This window comes from Spea bombifrons, chromosome 6 (genome assembly GCF_027358695.1).
Source record: "Spea bombifrons isolate aSpeBom1 chromosome 6, aSpeBom1.2.pri, whole genome shotgun sequence".
NCBI classification, from domain to species: Eukaryota; Metazoa; Chordata; class Amphibia; order Anura; family Pelobatidae; genus Spea; species Spea bombifrons.
In genome coordinates, this window is record NC_071092.1 from 28719735 (window position 1) to 28741216 (window position 21482).

Consider the following 21482-nt stretch of genomic DNA (forward strand, 5'->3'; position numbering starts at 1 on the left):
ACATACATAACTCCTTCATGCACTTGTATAGGTACATAAATACATGCACAGTCTCACACCTGCATTAGGAAGTGCATTCCAGGTAGAATGTGACCACCTGGGCTTGTGGTTGCTCTTGTTTAGCGTTACGGTAGAAACTGAAAGCAGTAATTTGTTATGCGGTATTGTGTTTGTAAACACCATTTTTATGTGAAGTCACTCAACCAATCATCCAGTCTGCCTTTTGATGCTGTAAATCCTAATGGGAAGAGGATCTAGATGGAGAGCATTACCAATGACAACCAAGGGACACACCAGGAAGCAGGGTCAGAAAAACAGGACCTACTAAGCCAGATCAGAAGTCAAATCAAGGAGCCTACTTGGGGCAAGTCAGGAGAGGTGGGCATACAACCTGAACCCAAATCAGAGGTGAGGACCAGAGAACCAAGCTGAAACACACGATTCAAAAAAAAGCAGACAAAGTTGCGTTCCAAGGACACAAGCAGGAATACAGTACACAAGGAACTGTCTCAGAAAATGGAGTGACGGCACAGCCAAAGCTACAGAATATTGGAGAGAATGTGGACTTGGTAGAAGGTAATCCATGTCTCCTCTGTACTCCAGCCTCTCCTTCAGCAGCAGCATCAGAACCCAAATGTGCCTGTGCATTGCTCACTAATCGTTTCTGTTGTACTGACGAGACTAAAGGTGCACAAACAGCAGGATGGACAACAGTGACACACAATGTCCAAGCTGGACACCCAATGAAGGACAAGGCATGCAGATACCCAACAACTAAATGCATATTTAATTCTTGGTCTTCCATGTCTAATGAGCATATTTAATTCCATCTTAGAATTCTCTAACTGTATGACCGACTTGCCTGAGTTGCAAGTCTGTGATTGCCACATGCATTCCGTAAAGTAATGCATCCTTATTCATGACCTCTTGTTGTGGCATGTCTGTGAATTATATACAACAGTATAGTATTTTCCCACTATAATACAAAAACGTATACAATAATTTCTCAGCTAGAAATAGATTTTTCTAGATGTATCTTTTGTGATCCTCATCAGCTAAGCAGTAACAGAAAATCAAACCATTGTGTTCTTCTGAGGACAAAATAAATGCATTTGGGGAAAAAAAAAATCGCCTCATGAATAAAATAATGATTCCTTTACGAGAAGACGTGAAATGAATTTTACACTCGTGCTTCAGACTGATAAAACTTGTCTGTCAGTGTCCACTGATGAATTGGGGCGACTGCAGATCCAAAGATTTGAATTCTGTTTTTGTATTTTGTTTTTGGACAACTAGGTGGCAGGGTTTAGTTGGGGACAAGGAAAGGACAATAGCTGGTATAGACATCAAATTTGGTATGGGTGACAAATGATGGCCTCCGTGAGATCTGTTGTCTAAGATAAAGTTAGCAATATTTTAAATGGCTTACATAGCTGTTCTATGCCTGGTGAAATGTGACCAGCTACATCGAATGACATCATTATGAACGGTGACCTATTTGTAGTATCAAAAGCAAATTCGTGTCTCATGAATCATATAAAGTAATACATTTTAAGCTAAACGGTAATTGCCAGAGTTGCTAAAATTCTCTCCTGTGACTATCTTTAAAAAGAAGTATGAATGTGAGAGACTTCTCTCATTGGAGTGAGTTTTCACACCTAATGGGATCTAGGCTATAGAGATTTAAGAAAGGCTGTCTTCACGATGTATTATAATGAGCCAGCCCCTGTGAACTTTTCAAAGAAAGTAGATCTGTGCTGAATCTATATAAAACGCAATTCAATCGGTGACGTAACGTTCCAGAATTCTTGCTGATTTAACAAAGCCCTTTGTAAAAGGTTTGGTACCGATACATTAGAACGAGGCTAAGCGTGAATACTGATTGAATCTACAACGAAATGTTCTGGTTTCCCAAGGAAAACACGATTCGTACTTATGCTAGGCTACATTTTTCATACAGAAATGTGGTATAACTGCTGAATGTTGATAAGTTGCAGCAGTTGAGCTTTTTCGGTGATTATAGCATCTACAGCTCACATGGCACGTTACAAAGTTGCACCTTATGTTAAGGAACATAGTATTATTATTATTATTCATTGTTTTATATAGCGCCATCATATTCCGCAGCGCTGTACTGATTTTTTTTTTTAAGAAAAGAGCATGTTAAAGTAATATGCAAACTGTGTGGGTCCTCAGCAGATGCTTAATCTTCTTATGGTCCACCTCTGAACGTGTCCCAGACCACTACTCAAATAGGGTGTCTCTTATCAGGACAGGGGTATCTTAATCTGGCTTTACTCCCCCCGTATCGCCTATTTATTCTTTTATGAAGTCATAGTTATTCTTGCCAGATGATCTTTCACACCTAATTATTATTTCCGGCTACAGGAAGACACCGAATTACACTTCTGTGACCCTCACAAGAGGCAAGATGATGGGTGAGATTCGCCCAAGTGCTACAATAATCCTGGAATTAGTGTCACGTTAGAGCACTCATGCTTCATTATGTACCAGGGCATATTATTTGTAGGCTTCGTTTAGCATGTCTTTTTATCGGTGCTAAACCCTTTATTTTGCATTAGCTAAAAAGGGATGCTGCTTTATCATGCAGTGATGAATTAGACATGATAATTTGTGAGGTGTGAGGCAAAAGGGTGTAAGGAAAATGAATCGGACGCATTTACATGACGCAGATCACCTGTAAATATATTGATGACGCTTGTCAAGTTTGGCATGACAGATGCTTACCGTAAAAGAGGAGTAGGGGTCCTGTGATTCATTAAAAAAAAATGGTTTGTATAGAAAAGCGGCAATGAAGATCAGCATATCAGAGTAATCGTTTCCAAACTGTGTTATCGGTTTCAAAACCTCAGTATTTATATATTCTGCTTTCTCTTATTGGTCTACTTTCACAACTAATACTACCCATCAAAGTGCCTTATTGCTCTTCTCATAATCCTTATTACAGCCTTCCTCTCATGGTTTGCAGCCTTGCCCTGAGCTGCGCCATGCTTTTGGCGCTTCGGCTCGCCGCTGTAGTCACCCCCTTTGGCAGCCTTAGCATTACCACCTAAGAAAGCCCTTTATGTGCCACTTTACTATCTTGAGATGATAGTTTATATGGTGTTCCCAAACAGCTGTACCGGTTTGCCAAATCACGCGTGGTAATTCCCTTTCCCTACAGAGAAGTAATGTCCAAGACTGACTATCTTGTTTCGTTACGGAGTTGGTAACGGGACATGAGACTCCTAAAGCTTGACTTATCTTTGCGAAATTACTAAACTGCTTTGGGCTTGGAATCACTCGGCCATTTCCTTTTCAAGAATTTAATCTCAAACACCACTCGTTCAGCTACTTTACCCATAATTTTTTAATATTACAAAATGATATTCTGTTTCTGCGGAGGAACATTTCCAGCTTTTTCCCCCAATCTAATCCTTTTCTGACAGTAGAACGGCAATGCATGATCAGTGAAGGTTATTGGTTTCCTTATAGTGATCAGTGCCGTCTCTTCTCGTTGTAGGTCCAACATACGGCCAGTGGATGCGAGTGCAAATTACCACGAGTTTAAAATGCACACATTTGAATGTGTCACGTCCTGCCGAGTATGTCAGATGTTGCTCAGGTATCTCATTTCACGGAGCTGTGCATTGTATGTATGTTTGCTGATGTTTTAGAAGACGTAAAAATGCAATTTATTTATAGAATTCGATACCGCATACATCTCGCCACAAATGCTATTAAATGGTAAAATATATGAATCTATTAAAATGAAAAGCTTGCAGAATAGGGTGTAATTGATACACATTTTCAGGGTGTCATTTTCTATAACACTTAGGTCAGAGGTTTTGTAAATACATACACTTTCATTTAGTCGGCTTTACATGTATTCAACATGTATTATTCACCGGCTATCATTTCAGCCTTTCATTGCCTGCTTGTTAAAATTCTGCCTGCCCTGACCACTTTAAGGACAAGAGACTACAGTGTAAACCTAGGGTCAGAAGCTTAGATGTAATGTAAGGATGTTTTACTTTACTGATGGGGGTGTAGGTAAGTGGAACAGCCTCCTAGCAGAGGTGGTAGATATGAATTCAGCAATGGAACTTAAATATACATGGGATCGGCATATGGCTATCCTGAATATGTGGCCAAGGACAGAATAAGGTTTCAGGTCTTCATAGCAGGATAAATTATTTTAAGTTTATTGAGTTAACAAGGGATAGAGAGAAATCGTCTTTCCTCTGCTTTTGGTTGAGCAAAATAGGAAGCAAAATGTGGGTACAATCCAGGTATTATCAGGATCTGTAGAAAGTGGGTACCTCAAAATCTCAGTAAACCAATTGATGCCTCTTCTTGGCAGGGGAACTTTCTTCCAAGGATACTTTTGTCCGAAATGTGGAGTTGGAGCTCACAAAGAGTGCCTGGGCAGAGTGGAGACATGCGGGCGAGGAGGTATGATATATTCCTGGAGACTGGAGCATTTTAATGAGATCGTAAAGCACGGGAGGAATAATTAAGGTTTATTCGAAGTGTTCTGTGTTTTTATGGAAGCACATATACCCTTAAAAGAGCCATTTATAAACACAATTAGGACTCAGCCTGAAATTCATGGGGACTAAGGCCCTCTTCAATTATTATAAGAGCCACTTAGGAGACAGTTACTGCAGGGAATTGCTGCAAAGACATTCAGATACCTTCTCTGCCACAGAGGTCTACAGTAATGATGAGTAACCCTTTCCCCACGACGATGCTTACATTGCTTGCGCACTTAAGCCTTAAGCCTAACAATAACTAGAAAAATATATATGTATGCGACGCAGTGATACACAGAATCATCTAGATGACGCTTCATACACTAGATGAAAAGAAATATTTCGATGCAGTTTTTAGCAGTTTGTGAGCAAGTATGTTGTTTAATAATACAGTATATCTGTATGACGACACGCTACAAGGTGGTAACTGTAGTTGTTTGGTTTGGGCAGCCTTTGCGATGAGTGGGTAAGAAGGACGGAAAAAAACACAAAGTACAGTTTTAATAAATGAATATCGTCATGCTAAACAAATGTTCTCCTTTAATCTCCCCAAAGTGCATAGCAGCACAGGCTCTGCCCGCAGAGCAGCACCCTCAGCCAGCTGTGCCCCCACACGGCCGCCATCCTCATTGCTAAGTGTCCTGATACAATGTCATATCCTGGCATGTAGATCAGAGATGTCCCTTCCAACCAGCCCATGGAGCAGGTACACCAGGGGGTCTGATCACTCAAGAAGGAGATCTGCCCCCACAGCCCAACATAGGATATAGTACTGCATAAAAGAGAAACAATAACTAGGTTATTTGTACATTTGTAATAGGAATCCATTATAGTTACAGCGATCTGAATAACATTTACACCAGGGGTGGTTTTAGGGACCCAGATTGGGAAGATTTAAGATGGGGGGGGGATATCTAAAACAAGCCATCAATTTTCATTCAGAGGTAGCGCTGCTCAGTGTTTATGTGAAGCATACAGAAACCGAATAGAAGTCAATTAACTCTGTTTATTGCATGAACTCAGTATAGAAGTACGGTAAGTCAGGTAAATGGAGTAATGTAACATGGGGATAAATGGTAGTCTTTTTCTAGGGGTCCTGTAGGTCAGTAAATACCCCTGTGCTGCCACGTAATCTGATCGTATGATAGCGTTACCTGTTGGTTAAGTGATCAATGTATTTCTCAGAACCCTGTGCTGTGTTTTTCACATGGTGTAATCGTATAAGGCATGAGGTTTAAATGTTAGGGACTATTATATTTCAGTAGAGCTGAGTTCACTCGTGTTCCCCTCAATCACCCTTTCCAATCACCCAACCAGAAACACTCCGAAACACAGAAAGATCTATAAATACTTTCACATAGATTTGTACATAGCTGTAGAATTCGATAGGAGAACTTCACATGTTTAAGCAACCTGCAGAGAGTGCAGTTCGAGGGTGGAAGGATGTGGCCCGGTGCCAGCAATTGTGTAGTCCCATGATCATGTTACAGCTCAATACACCCCGAGCAGGAAAACTCGTGTTCAGTGTCTGCAAGTCTCCAAACCTGCCACCTCTAATGCCGACCTCCAACTTTCTTTCAGATTCTTGTACCTTGAAGGCAGCGGTAAGTATATCATTTTACTCCTTTGATCGAAAAATTCACACATTTCAGGGAGATAATGAATTCTAGTTGTACTATACAGCATTTTAAGGGTGGTGAGGTATAATGTGAATCTCTTGTTGGAGCCAATTAGAAAATGTAGTGTTATTCTTCTGGGGAATGTCTCGTTTGTCCAAGCGGTCTCACCCAGCTTTGTGTAGCATCACACGCACAAAAGATAATTCATACAAACGCAATTACATTAATATATTAAAATAGTTGTTCCAATTATGCTAATGTAATTCGTGTGTAATGCCAATAACATGCTACAGTTCATTATATGATTGGATACGAGATCCTTCCATCCATATCTAAAAAGACTAACAAGTCACCTATGTACTTAGATGTTTTGAGTATCTAATAAGACATGTGGGTCGCTCAGAATAGCGCAGCCCACAATTACTGTCCAGCGGCTGATCCGAAGGTGCAGGATCCAGAATACAGTTTGTGATTCCCAAGCAGGAATTAGTATCTCTTTTACAAACGTAATCATATGAGCAGAATTGCTGGCAGAAGCTTGTTCTCCAAATGTGCTGTGGAATGTGACTCGGCATGAGAAGCAGAGTGCCTTAGGGCACAGAACCCATAAGTTCTTCTTACACCCTGTGCCAGAAACTGCGTGCTCACTTGCCATAACCATAGTGGAAAAACACAGAACATGTGGACGTCCTGGCTCCGAAAACCAAAGCCCAGTCATCTGGACCGAGTGCACATGGCGTCAATAAATATTAAAAAAGTAATAATTTCATAAAGTCATTTTTCTTTTGATCCTTTTTGTAGCACTTTACACACTTATGTCTAGGTAACTAGATATTTTTCGAATTCTCTAATTTATGCTGTTTAGAACTAAGCCTATACCAACGATACATTGATTGTTCGGCTTGGATGTGCTGTAAAGCACTTATGAATGACTTCTCCCTCCGTGTATACACCCCGAGTATGTTGTGTGGTGTACTGTAACATGCACTGTTAGGTGTAGCGGACAGGTATAACATGTTGACTTCTGTCTTCTTAAAACACATTCCGTACAGAACTTGCCCACAGTATGCTTGTATATTTGAGGAATGTAACACATCTTTCGCACAGAATGTACCAGTCTTGTTTTGGAACAAAGAGCACACACTGTACAGAACATAAAACTGCTTTTGCAAGGAACTATACACTATATCTTGGTATTATTTTCCATTACGTAACAGTTCCTCTACACAGAGTTCCTAGTAGAAGCAACGGAACACTTCTTCCTTACCATAACTAACACCATGTCACACATTGTAATGTATAAATGTCTTTTATGCAAAACACTCCCGTCGTGTGGTATAATAACAATCCCTGTTCGTTCTGTATCTATAAGAACGATAGATTAAATATGCAGATCTTAATAATAGCAATTAGCATGAAAAATAATAACACACCCAACCTTTGGACTTCTGGAGGAGGCAAAAGGTGAAGCATTTCTGCTGGAGAAGAACCTTCATTCTGTCCGCAATGCAAATACCAAATTGCATCCTCACTAATAAATACATTTGTTATATGCACCCTATACGGTAGGAGAGGGGCCAACAAACACTACATGTTTCACACTTATATTTAATTTCATAAAGTTGATGATTCAATGAAGAACGTTGTCAATGGAAATGCTATCACTCAGCATCTTCAGTTCTACCACACTACGTGATAAATAAAAAATGATGAAAGAAGAGCAGCAACGCTTTTAAGGGTAGCACAAGACAGGCAATGTTTCATTAAATGGAATAACTGTACCATATTGTAGCAGCCCTGGTATTCTGTAAGTAAGTAGCTGATGATACCACACATGAGTCTTATACAGGTTCAGGGTGAGTAGTTGTGTCTTGGAAATGTGTTAGGGCAGATGGTGGGTATTAGCGACAAAATGAATGATGGAAGCTTATTTTCTCTTTCTTCTTTTCTAGAAAGAAAATGGACCCCGGAGGACAGTTAAATACACAGATCCAGGTTTGTCTGCCAAAACAAAAGATATATTGAGTTGGAATAATTTTGTGAATAATTTAAGTCCCTACAAAAAAAAACCCCATATAATTTATCCTTTTTATGAATATTGTATATTGACACTGGGTGATGGAACATCTGGCCTCTCTTCTCCCTCCAGTTGCAGGGGTTCTGCGTTCCAAGAGCACCCTGTCCTTATGTGTGGTCTGACGAGGACAGCAGTCTAATGTTTGTTACGGAACTGCTGTTTAGTAGTGAATTTCACAGTCACTGTGTTATAGGAAGGTTAGACCAGGCATATTATTTGTTTTTTTTTTCTCAAACCATAAGCATAGCATGGGTTACTAGAATTAATAAGGACATGTCCTTCCAACCGGCATAATAGAAAATATGAGGGCTTCCTGGGAACTGTGTTGTTTCTCAAATCAAGGTCACCAATGAAGCAGCTACAGAAGTAAACACAAGTGAATGTTTAGTAGTTTTCCATGCTTGGTGTCTGAGTAACATTGTGCTTAACCTCTTGGCCTCTCTAGATTTTAATTATTAATCAGGCCAGTGCTTTTTCATTCCCATAGGTTAGTTTCCTTCTAAAGGACAGATGCGTAGAAAATATAGAACCCTCAAGACTGTGCTCAACAATTCCGGTGACATACATGACAATTGCCATTTTATAAAAGTTAAATTCTTTTAAGGATTCTGACATCTTTAGTATGTAACATTTGGGTACTCAGGCTAGAGCTTTTACCCGTAGCATACAAATTCTTGTCCGTGATAATGCCCAAGTTCAGTTGAGACATGTCAGAACGTCAGCTTGGTCTTCCTGATGGTATTGGAAGTATAGTCATACCTTCTCCTATAATGTGATGAAGCTGCGTTACCACTAACATTCCTCTTCCTTGAGTAAATGATCTTTCCAGTTTGCCCCTTGTTACCCCACTGAGTCTGTGACCTGCATCCATTACCTACATTCAGAAATGGTCATCCAACTTGGCCTGCCACAGTTATGATGGTAGTTTAGTTATAGCTTTTCTCATGGGTGCAAAATAATATCTTTCACTAAGTCTTGTCTTCAAAAACAAGGCTAAACTTGGTTCCCATACCCCCACATACTTCAACCACTTTTTCTTTCTGACAGCCCCCAATATACATTACACATTTCTTAATTTTGGCCGTAATCTGTGGGGCTGCATCTGTTATTTTTTTGGGCCCATTAAGCATTAAGAATTTTTACTCCTTTTATTCTTCTTTAGCTTCTGGGAAAGTAAAAACCAATCCATGATTGCTTTGAACTTGACTGCTTTCAGGCTCAGCTGCTCAGTCACCTGTAGCAGGCGGCTTTTGCCAGTCAGTCCAAGGACACGCATTAAAGCAACCCGTTACACACCAATAATTACAGAGGTATATATTGCATATATTTAATAAATCCAAATTATGCATTTTATCACATATTCTTAATGTGTGCAAATGAAATCCCTAATTTTCCGAACACATACATTATTCTATGCATCTGATGTGTGCATACAGACTTGCTGTGGCTAGCTTTCTATTTTTTACATTATTCTGTGATACTGGAATAATTTATTTATGCTCAAGCATTTCCTATACTACCCAGAAAACACCTCTCAGCACATTTATAGGTGGGCAGGCTTTTCTATACCCTACAGCAGGCAAAGAGGGCAGACTGCACCAACAACGAAGACTCCTTATTGCACAAGCAGGACTCCACCGAATCCCACAAACGGTTAAACAAATTCAAAAGACGCTCAGCAATAACATAAATGAGTGCAGTTTTATTCCAAACGCTTGCAATAAAACTGCACTCATTTATCCCATTGCTGAGCGTCTTTTGAATTTGTTTAACCGCTTCTTTATACCCTGACACAAAAGGGTGTGTTTGTGATTCTTTTTGGCACAAGACTGAATTCTTGCGCAATCTATTAAAGTTGCCAACAAGCTCAATAAAAGTTAAAGTATGTGTTTAAGTCAAATAATGCTGTTTTGGAAACTATGCTGAACACTTGATTTCAGACTTTAATTGAGCAGTTTGGAGAAACTGTGTGGTTGCGTGAAGATTCTTGGTGTGCAGGGAATATGCCGAATGCCACACCTTACTGTAGGTCCTGCTTGAAATGAGTTGTCATTGATGGTGTCTCAAATTTCACCCAGTTGTAGAGGAGCTTATGTAGTAAAATAAACAATAATTTCTAATACGTAATCATGAATGTCATAAGTAAAGTGAACTAAGCCCATAGACATGGGAAAGCAAAATATTTGCACACCTACGTGTAAGCCTTTGGAGGCCAAGGGATGTAAGGCATTCAGGTTTAACACATTGAGTACTATATGGCATGGGATGCAGTCCTCATATTTCAGGAACAAAAAGAGTTAAAATAAAATCAGTGGCACGAAAAAATATAAAGAAAAAAAAAACATATAACCAAAGCAGCAAAGAAAACATTCTACATAGACAAACTCGCTTGTATCAAGAGCAGAATCTTCTCAAGGCTTTTTTTTCCGGAATGTGGAATAACTTGCTCACTGTCAAACCAACTCCGCCAAGAGGTAAAGGCAAATGTGTGTTAGAGCAAAGGAGGAATTGCTATGTTTTAATCAATAAAGACTGGTTTTGTAGAGAGGGGCGCGGGCGTTTTATGTATTCATCGTGGCATAGGAGTTAATCTTGTCTGGATGTGAAGACAATGTGATTTATTGAAAGCCGACTGCTGATAAATGGTACCAGGGCCGTGCAAAAGATATATTTCCTGCAGCGCTGGTTTATACCCGGTTGCTAAAAACAGAAAACTGAGCTCTGAAAGTAAAATATTTAACTAGTAATGCATTTATCGGCTGTAATCATAAATAGGGACACATTAAATGCATAATTCAATCTTATTGGACTAATGACACTGGATGGAATGCGTTCTTCATGTTTCATGTTCTTTTCATTACCACTTTCACTGTCTTGCTCACTCTGTTACCGATATCGTCTTTTCTCTGCCCATCACATTTATTCTAGACATCATAAAGTGGGTTTCCGTCACAGCATTCGAGAGGTTTTCAGTCTTAACTTTCTCTCTTTTCTTCCCATAGCGCATATATACTGAATATATACATCGTTAAGCTGAGCCGCTTCACTGCGGTATTGCGATATGTGGTAATACATATTTAATTGCTCATCTATTTTTTATCAACCTCACTTTAAAAAGTGAGAAAACAATACTCTTTTTGGCTGGATAAAGGAAGGTTAATACCTTTAAAAAAAATTCACAAAAAAGGTATTACCACATACTGCAAAACTCGGTGTGTGTGTGCCACAACCACAAGGGATTCTGGGTAGGCACATGCAAATAAGGTCAACAATGATCACCTTTTGCCTCTATATCTCATTGTTGACCTTATTTGCATGCACTTACCCAGAATCCCTTGTGGTTGTGGCAGCACCATGAGATTTCTGAGGGAAAAACAAGCCTTCTTGCTTGTCTGGTGTCTGTAGATTATATATATATATATATATATATATATATATATATATACACACAAATAAATACATGTATACCCACATCAAATGTAGTGCCCCAGGACGTGAAAACTTTGTAGCTTATGCCTTAGGCACACTATGGAGGGCTACGTCGAGTATTCCTTCCATAATGTCCTTCTGCGGGAGGGGGCATCAGGCAACACTGCCTTGGGTTAGTCCCTGGGCAGCTCCAAAGGGAAATATATCGCTGTAATCCTTAACTGAAAGTAGAAACATATTAAAAACTATATTAGCAAATATTAGCCTCTTTAATTATGTTTTTTTGATCAGAAACCGCATTGCACAGTGAAGGTGATAACATAAATCTATGTATATATTTAACATCATATATTTAAATAGGTTTAGATAAGAGCAAAAAAAGATAAAAGTGGGTAAATTACTATAGCAATCAAAAGACTGGTGATGCTGATTGCTCCAATATAACTTGCAGCAGAAATACCCTCGGTGTCCATTTAAACGGAAGATTATTTTTGTTTACCATAGAGTGCTACTATATTTAGAGAACCATAGAGTTGACTCCATTGGTGTTGTCATGTAGGTGGATTGTGCCCGATTACAGCAGACATTATTTGGAAAAGCCTCCCATTTGAAGTAGTATGTATGTGTGTGCATCTATATACAAATATACTATATAAACATAGGTGGGGGCAGTTTATAAATATCCAAAGAAAGATAACATATGGGATATCACTGCTGATCTCTCCAACCTGCCTTTATCCCTACAGGCAACAGGGGGCTGCCTATCGCCCCAAAAGGGTGATCCCCTTCTTGTCACTACTATATAGCTCTTTGTGAACGTACCGTACATTATCTGTTTGCATTCCGCAATTTATTTTTTATATTTAACTGAGCAAACCCATCTTAGATTTGTTCTGCGCTTGATTCAGTATCACATGGGAAACACCTCGCTGAAATTTGCATAGATAATTGGGACGCATGAATGCACATCGGTGGGGGTTCTAATATATTGTGTTAAACACCTCCTAATTTTAACATAAATTAATTTGCAGCGTCTGTGTTTTCTGTCAATGCCAATTAGTGACTTCATCTGCAAATCATTATCTTGCTAATATGAATTTGTTCAGTCTCGTGCAATATTTGCAAATCGTACCTGACGTTTTGTAATAAAATAGAATTACTGCTGGGAAAGGACTTCCACTCGCTCAAAATTTCAAAGACGATAGGAAGTGATAATCTCAAATCAACAAAAACAAACAGTTCAATTTACGGAATTGTTAAATACGTGTGAAATATCTAGGAATTGGATGAATTTCCAGACTTCCAAACACTAACACAATAAACAATACGGACAGCTTGTAATATTCTACTAAAGCACCTGGAATATTGTAGCTCCGTTTTACTTTCTAGAACATTTTGTGGATGGTTTAGCTACTTATCCGATGAGCATTGGGATTGTAGATTATAGAGATGGACACGTATGAACTCTACATGTCGCACGGTTAATTATTACACTATATAAAATATTATTTAATATAGAGGGGCAGAGAGATTTCTAACCCAATGAGGGCGTGCATGCCACAAATACTACCTACATATTATACAAGATTGTCTTACGTTTGCCTACACACTTTAAATGTATCATTTTTTCGTAATATATAAATATAATAAATAATAATACATTTATATAAATAATCATTTATGAATCATTTATTTTTTATCAGTAAGTCACTGGATGCCATGCTCTTTGATCTGTAGGTTTGCCAAAGATGCAGGTTATAAGGAATTACTGCGGGTTGCCCCCACCCTCTGCTTTCGAGGGTCCTCCTCTCAGCATATATGTAGGAGACACCATTGAGGTTATAAGAGCGGATGCACACAGCTTATTCTGGCAGGTACGTATCAACATTTTCGGCTTCATTTAACCTTTTCCATGCTCCGGTTGCCACATAAAATCTCTCCCCGTATCCCTTTCTGTAATTTCATATAATTTCCTACCAGTCTTTACAGCCCTCCTATTGTTTCATATAACTCCAATATAATTGTCATATATTTAAATGTAGAACAATAATGCACAAAAGTAACAGACTAACAGACTACTCGTTACTTTTTATGCTAACTGTTGAATGTGTGTGATTATTTCTGTTTGGCAGCGGAAGCAAGGAACTGGAATCTAAGACATTCCATGACATGAACCATTTTTCTTTTTAGGGCAGGAATCTGTCCACGGGGGAACTTGGCTATTTCCCAAGTGACGCCGTCAAACCATGTCCATGTGTGAGTACAGATTACTGACTCGATTTAATTGTTTCAATTATAAGGTTTTATTCCAGCTTTATAAAATGAGATATTCTTACATGTCTGAACACGGCAGAAGCTTTACTACACGGCAGTGAGTGATGCAATTGTTGCTTGTCCTTGATTAGGAAATACAGTAATACAAGCTTTTTCTCAGTACATCCTTTGCTCATAACCTTGATTGCCGTCAAGAAGAGAGAGACACCTGCCTGTACTTAGATAAACAATACTGAATAGAGATGTCACACATAGGTTATATCCCATCAGAAAAAAACAGGATTGCCTGTCTGCTGCGTTAGAGTAAGTAAAAAGGGATTACTGCATATTTCCATCCTTTTACATATTTCCAGGTGCTATAATTTAGCAGTTGAACCCCAATTCTGTGTTTACTGATCTGTGGAGAGTTGAACATCTTACTGTTCCTGGAGGACAGAGCTTTTCCCAATAGGAAATGTGATACGGCTGCACTATGAGCCTCCACGAGGCATGATGTGTCTTTCTGGTACCTGCCTTTCAAAAGGGACCCCCAGCTCTCCAGGATTATAATATTCTCCAGAAAATAATATTCTCATAAAGCAGACTTCAGTGTGCTCCACTAATCCTCTGGCCCTGGGATGCCATTTGTCTTAATCTAAATGAGCTCATCATCCATCTTTAAGCTATACCATTAAGATTCTTTAAGACCAACACTGCAAACTTTACTAAAGTTTTCTCTCCCTTTCCGTAGATTAATTTATCACAGTTCATTTTGTCAGATTGCCATAGTGTTTATTAACCTCAGAATTAAATAAACATTCATTTTGTTGAGTTGTATTGAGTGACCCTGCCAATTTCATTGTTGATTTGCCCATCGATGCCAACAAAACTTGGCAGAAATGTGTCTAAATTGGCAGTTATGTCTAACTCAGTTAAGTAGAGCTGTAAATAGGGAGTAATATTTTCCTCTGTTTCAAATAAATGCCCTTTAAATGTGCACACATTTTAAATAGTTTTACTGCTATAATGCTTTTGCACTACAATGATCTGGGTATATGGAGAGGTATAGGCATAGATTGCTCACCCATACACCTTCATGCTCACACACACTTAAACATACACATCCATGCCCACACACACTTACACATCCATGCACACGCACCAACAATTACACATACATGCTCATGCACACTTACACATTCACACACAAACACATTCATGCTGACACAGTTAATCATACACTTCCATGCTCACACACACTTACACAACCATGCTCACACAGACTTACATCTGTGCTCACACACACTTACACATCCATGCTCACATGCACATCAATGTTTACACATTTACACATGCACATTCTTGCTCACACACACTTATACATACACATTCTTGCTGACACATACATGCTCACACGCAAACACTTATACACTCTCACTCTATCATACATACAATCATATGTGCATACTGCTTCCTTTACCCTCTCCCTCCTTCCCCTACCTCAAACCTCAGCTTCCCCTCTGGCTGTGAGCAGCCTCATGTTTAACCACAGGGTCACATAACGCAAGCTATGTTCCTGGCTCCCTAGTCTAGTCCAAAACTGTGCACAAAGGGCATGTCCGGCCTGGTCGAGGTCGAACCGGCTCCTTGTAAACAATTTTGGACCAGACTAGGGGCAGCATCGCCCTGTGTCTCCTGCCAAGTACACCACTGAAACAACTGAATACGTCTACCAACATAAATCCAAATGTTTATAAATCTCCAGAACACGGCTGATATTGTCTCAACTTAATGTTTTAATTACAAGGGATTTCTATTGGGCAAAAATAAATCAGGGAGACACTGATTTACAATCAGCTACATTTATTCTTTGTTTTCACCTTGACAGGTCCCAAAGCCTGTTGATTATTCTGGACAGCCTTGGTAAGTATTACAGGAGCATTGTTTTCTATACTATACATAGTTTCTATACTAGACTGTATTTGGTATTTTGATTTAATAGCCATGTGTCATTTTCAGCTAGTGAAGTGTACACAAACAAATATTTTGGTTAAAGTGACAGATAAAAATGCACATTTATCATTTACCATGGTATACAGGATATAACTAAAAACATTTTTAAGGTAATCCTTTTTAATAGTGTGTAAGCAAACTTAAGGGTCTGAAGGAAACATACCAATTGCTAAAAAGGTCATTTCGCTTACTTTGTGACCCAAGGTATGCAGGAGCAATGGAGAGAGTACAAGCGGAGACAGAACTCATGAACAGGGAGAACAGCACATACCTCATCCGGCACAGGACAAAGGAGAACGGAGAGTACGCAATCAGTATTAAGTAAGTGAAAGGACCTTAATGCCCATCTGTCTTGAACACTTCTTAAGGGTTCTCCACTGTATTATTTGGCAGTTGTGGAGAGTTACTGAATGGACATATTATTATGTTTTTTGCTTCCTAAGTTATTTCACAAAGACCATGGACTATACCACAACCCGAAAATAATATTTCGCATTCTTAAATATTGACTCTTTTCATAACTTACTATAAATAAAATAATTTCCATGTATGTTTTTTTGAGGTGGGTCCACTTAAATGTATGTACATGCATGCATCGACACTATACAACTGTAGTCAAGCAAGTCATTTCAGCACAGAATAATAATGTCTTTTGCTGTATATTGTGTATGTGATTCAAATAATGTAGTGGCACACTTGTTGCCATCTCAGTTATTGTGAAGCGTGCATCCACGGGTTGTATATGACTTTATGATCTCTTTTCCTTGAAATAAAGAGCAAGGATGGGTAACACCTAGCTCTTTTTTCTCTTTTGTCCGCAGTACCTGTAGTACTGTATGTAGCCTATGACTCAAACGTTAGTAAACTTTAATGCAAAGTGTTCTTGTGTGCTTTGCCAAGGTTATTGGTGACATAGAGACAAAAACAAAAAAATGCACCATTGTGTAGTAATGCAATTCTTTTGACACGGGTATGCAGGAAAGCAGCATGATTTCTTGGAAATAGAGTTGCTGTAGTGTACTAATGAAGTGAATTTCTTAGAAAGTGTAGCACATACATAAATAATTAGGAAGGGAGGTGGAGGCTGGAAGGTTTAAGACCTAATAGTTACTTCCAGAGAGAAACAAACCCTGTTTAATCCATCTTGGTAAACCTATATTTAGATTTTGCAGGGATAGATATATGGTTTGCTTTAGAGAGGAAAATATTTTCGGTGGCAGGTTCTTTGTTTACTTTACATATTTTTCTGAAGTTGGTGAATCCATGTTGTCTACATACTTTATGAAATCACTACAGTGGGTGCTACCTGATAGTATTAGTACTGTTGGTCAAGGTGGTTGATAAACATACTCACTTATTGACCCTTTCTAGTAGAGCCTTAGGTGTTCAGGTGCCCAGTGCGGACTACTTCTCTGGTGCCCCCCTCGACAAAAAAGAAAGGGAGAAAATCTTGTAACAAACAACTAGTTTTAATTAGAGATAATTTATGTGCAAGTGCAATAAAATATAACGGGAAACACTGGTCACACTAATGTAACTTAAATACATTAAATATAGGAAAAAACAGCTAAAAGTGCAACCTTTGTAACATAAACTTTTTTCCTTTAAATGTTGAAAAAATTGGACCCTAGGCAATTATTTCCTTTGCACCCCCTCCACGCACACCCTAGCATGCAATCACTCCCTCCGCTCTCACACCAAAAAAAAATATTTGCCACACTGACTGCAGTTTAGGGGAAGACAGTGCAGTCTTCCCTTCTGATCGTACCGTGACTTTGAAAGGTTCTCTCTCCCGTACTCTTCCCCAGAGTCCCTTTGTCCCCTCATTCACTAAGCCACGCCTCTCTTTTCCTCCCTCCCTGTAGTTCAGGTATAGATCAAATAAACAACACATGTAAACAACACTTGCATGTATAGCATTGCAGGTATAGTCCAACAGAATAACACACAAACCCAGCTTTGCAGGTATAGATCATCTGGTGATCACATGTAAACTCAGCACTGAAGGTATAGATCAAATAAACAACACATGGAAACAGCACTTAAGGTATAGATCAAATAAACAACACATGGACACATTGCAGGTATACATACATAATGTATGGAAACATAGCATAGCAGATATAGATCAACAGAATAACACACAAAGCCACATATAAACTCAGTATTAAAGGTATAGATGAAAAACCCTAAATTACAGGTATAGATCACAGCTCGCACACCCCAAAGGCCAGCCCTGGTGTCCAAATAGTACCCAGATTACACACACAAATCACAGCCCAGCCTGAGCCATTTTTGTCCCCAAACAGCCCAGCATAAGACATATTTGTCTCCAAACAGCCCAGCATAAGATATCTTTGTCCCATAAACACCCTGCCTGTGCCATCTTGGTCCCCAAAGCTCAAACACCCTGCTTGTGCAATCTTTGCCTTCCTCAAATCACTTATACATCTATGATATACACAAAACACTTATACAGTCACTCACTCATTCACTCTGTCATGTACACAATTCTTTCACAAAATTATTCATTCTCTCACTTATTCACACAAATAATTTACACATATTTATTAATGCATGCTCACAATTCATTCACACAATTCATACACACATTAATTCATTCTCTCACTCATTCACACTATTTATCAACACATTAATTTATACTCTCACTCATTCGCGTAATTCATATAGACATTATTTCATTTATTATCTCATTTATTCACACAATTTAGCCACACATTAATTCATTTATTCTCTCACGCATTCACACAATTCATCCACACAATTCATTAATTCTCTCACCCATTTACACAATTCATCCACACATTACTTCATTCATTATGTTACTCATTCTCACTCATTTATTTCAAGATTCTTACTACCCCCTTTCTCACAATCTCTTCCCCTTCTCACTATCTACCCCCTCTCCTCCCTTTCTTACAAGCTCTTCCCCTTCTCACTATCTACCCCCTCTCCTACTTACTGTCAACCCCCTCTACTACCCTTCTCACAATCTACTTCCTCTCCTCCCCTACTCACTATCTACCCCCTCACCTCCCTCCTTCCCACTATCTACCCCCTCTCCTCCCCCTTCTCACTATCTACTCCTCTCTTTTTCCAGTTCACTTACCCTGGTGAAGTCCTGTGGCCGGAGCGCGAGGCCTCATTCCCGCTGCCCTACCGCGGCGCGCAGCATCACCACTGAGCGTTGGGATATGAAGTTATATAATTCGGCGCTTCATTATGAGCACAACAAACAAGGCCTTGCTCTCCCACCATCGCAGTCAGAGCAGCAGTAGGGAGCAGAGGAGACAAAGGGGGCCGAGCGGTTTCTGAAAACTTTTTCATGTGCGACCACTCGGCGCCCCTCTCTCTTCTCCTCTCCCTGCCGCCTGGGTGCTGTGCACTCTGTGCACCTGCTTGGGCGCGGCCCTGGCCTTGGTGATGGGACGGCCACATGGCTCCCCTGCAGCCATGGCTCCCTGTGTGGCCGCACAGCTCGCACACCCCACGGGCACTTTGATGACATTGCATTCTTAATACATAGACAGTAATATGTAGTTGGTCCCCTCTTTGCAGCTACAACAGCCTCCACTCTTCTGGGAAGATTTTGGAGTGTTCCTTTGGGATTTTTTGCCTATTCATCCAGTAGATCATTTGTGAGGTCAGGCACTGATGTTGGTGAGAAGACCTGTCTCCCAATCCCGTTCCAGTTTATCCCAAAGGTGTTTGATGGGGTTGAGGTCAGGGCTCTGTGTGGGACAGTCAAGTTCTTCCATAGCAAACTTATCCAACCATGTTTTTATGGACCTTGCTTTGTGCACCAGGGCACAGTCATGCTGGAATAGAAAAGGGCCTTCCCCAACCTGTTCCCATTGTCCAAAATGACTTGGTATGTCCCTTTCACTGTAATCGTCAGGTGTCCTAATACTTTTCTCCATAAAGTGTAGATCAGTACTCTTGTAAGAGGATGTGTTTAAGCTTAAATAGTTACATACTCAGTGATAGTTTCTCAGTCTCTCCCTCAGATGAGTGTCCCTGGTTATGTACTGTTTTATAGGCTGTTGTTTAGTTTAATTTGGCTTTATGAACGCGGTGATGGAAGAATCTCCAGCTTCTACCTCAGAGATGGCTCTTCTGTTGCAGTTCATCAACTCCAGTGATTCATGGAAGATGTGGTTCAGAAACAGCTGTTGACCTACATTTTCCTATCCCTTTTATGGTACAACTTACATGAAATTGTATTTTTACCTATTGAATCTGTGACAGCCAAAAGCAACCAATTTTCTCTATAAACTCAGAATTCTTAGGTTTCACTCCAGCTCACGATTGCCAAAAGTGATTCCTGAATCAAACGCAGAATGGTTAAGAAAATTGTAGCCAACACTCATCTCCTCTTCTTGTTTTCTTGTCATTGTTGATGATCACCATTAAGGAGTTTTGTCTGACACATTGTGCCATTACATTTTTGGATTAGTTCTGATCTATCTTTTTCATGCTATTCTAGCTCTTCTGTCCGTGTTTTATCTGTACTCATCTCTCCATCTGTATGTGCTGTACATTTTTAATGTTTATTTCTGTGCAATTATAACTGACTTTTTACTCCTCTACCTAAAGTTCCGGGCAAGTTGGCTTGAAGAAAAGTTATCTAGACACCTTTGTGTATTGGAATGAGGCACTGGGCCATAACGGTGCATAATTTGAATTTAATCACACTGCATATAAAAGAACTAATTGGATTTAAATACGATCTTGCGGTCTGATCTATCAAAAACACACTGCATCTTTCCTGCATGTTGCTAAATATATTTTGTTAATGAGTTGTCAGGCCTGTGTTGGATGGGATATACGCCCTGCCTTTTGCAATGAATTTGTTTATTCTTGTTTTGGGCTTTGCCCGCAGGTAATTATTGATCCTTGGCTGATTAAAAGCAAATTTATATTCAGAAGTTATGCCTTGCCCGCAGGTATAACAACGAAGTGAAGCACATCAAGATATTAACGAGAGATGGCTTTTTCCACATAGCAGAAAATAGGAAATTTAAAAGTTTAATGGTAAGGATTGATTTAGTTCTTTTACTCAAAAAATGTCATGCTGATCTATTGTTTGTTAAACTCCTTTGCCCAAAAGCAGCCCACAGACCCTGCTAAACTGGATGCTTTGTTGATTGTCGATTGGAGAGAAAAACAAGCAGATATTTTGTTCACACGCAACTCGTGGACTTCTTTAAAAGACATGTCTTGGATCTTGCATCTTCTTTCTAAAGGCATGAGAAACTTTCCCATCCGTCCTTCTGTCTCATTATATAATGGTAGATCTAGGAGTTTATGGTGCACAATGAGTTCACACCCCAAGGACATTACATTTTAGTTCAACCATAGTGTGACATTATTAATAGAGACTTTGGTCCAAAAAGCTTACAATCAAGTAGTATAATGGAAAACTCTGCTCTGAAGAGCTTCTAATATAGTTGTATTGCAGGGATCCTAGGCATACTGATCCTAATATAACAAAAGCCAAGATCCATGGAACACACACAGTCCAACAGCACTGCA

General features: G+C 39.4%; 1 protein-coding gene across 1 annotated transcript in view; it reads left to right on the plus strand.

Moving 5' to 3' along the window:
• VAV3 (vav guanine nucleotide exchange factor 3) overlaps positions 1 to 21482 on the plus strand; it is a 74276-nt gene that overhangs the window by 46214 nt on the left and 6580 nt on the right. Inside the window, exons 16-24 of the mRNA XM_053468876.1 lie at positions 3524 to 3625; positions 4364 to 4455; positions 6117 to 6139; positions 8107 to 8149; positions 13398 to 13534; positions 13851 to 13916; positions 15802 to 15836; positions 16131 to 16247; positions 20894 to 20981. Coding sequence (XP_053324851.1) covers positions 3524 to 3625; positions 4364 to 4455; positions 6117 to 6139; positions 8107 to 8149; positions 13398 to 13534; positions 13851 to 13916; positions 15802 to 15836; positions 16131 to 16247; positions 20894 to 20981 — 703 coding nt within the window. The remainder of the gene's footprint in view (positions 1 to 3523; positions 3626 to 4363; positions 4456 to 6116; positions 6140 to 8106; positions 8150 to 13397; positions 13535 to 13850; positions 13917 to 15801; positions 15837 to 16130; positions 16248 to 20893; positions 20982 to 21482) is intronic.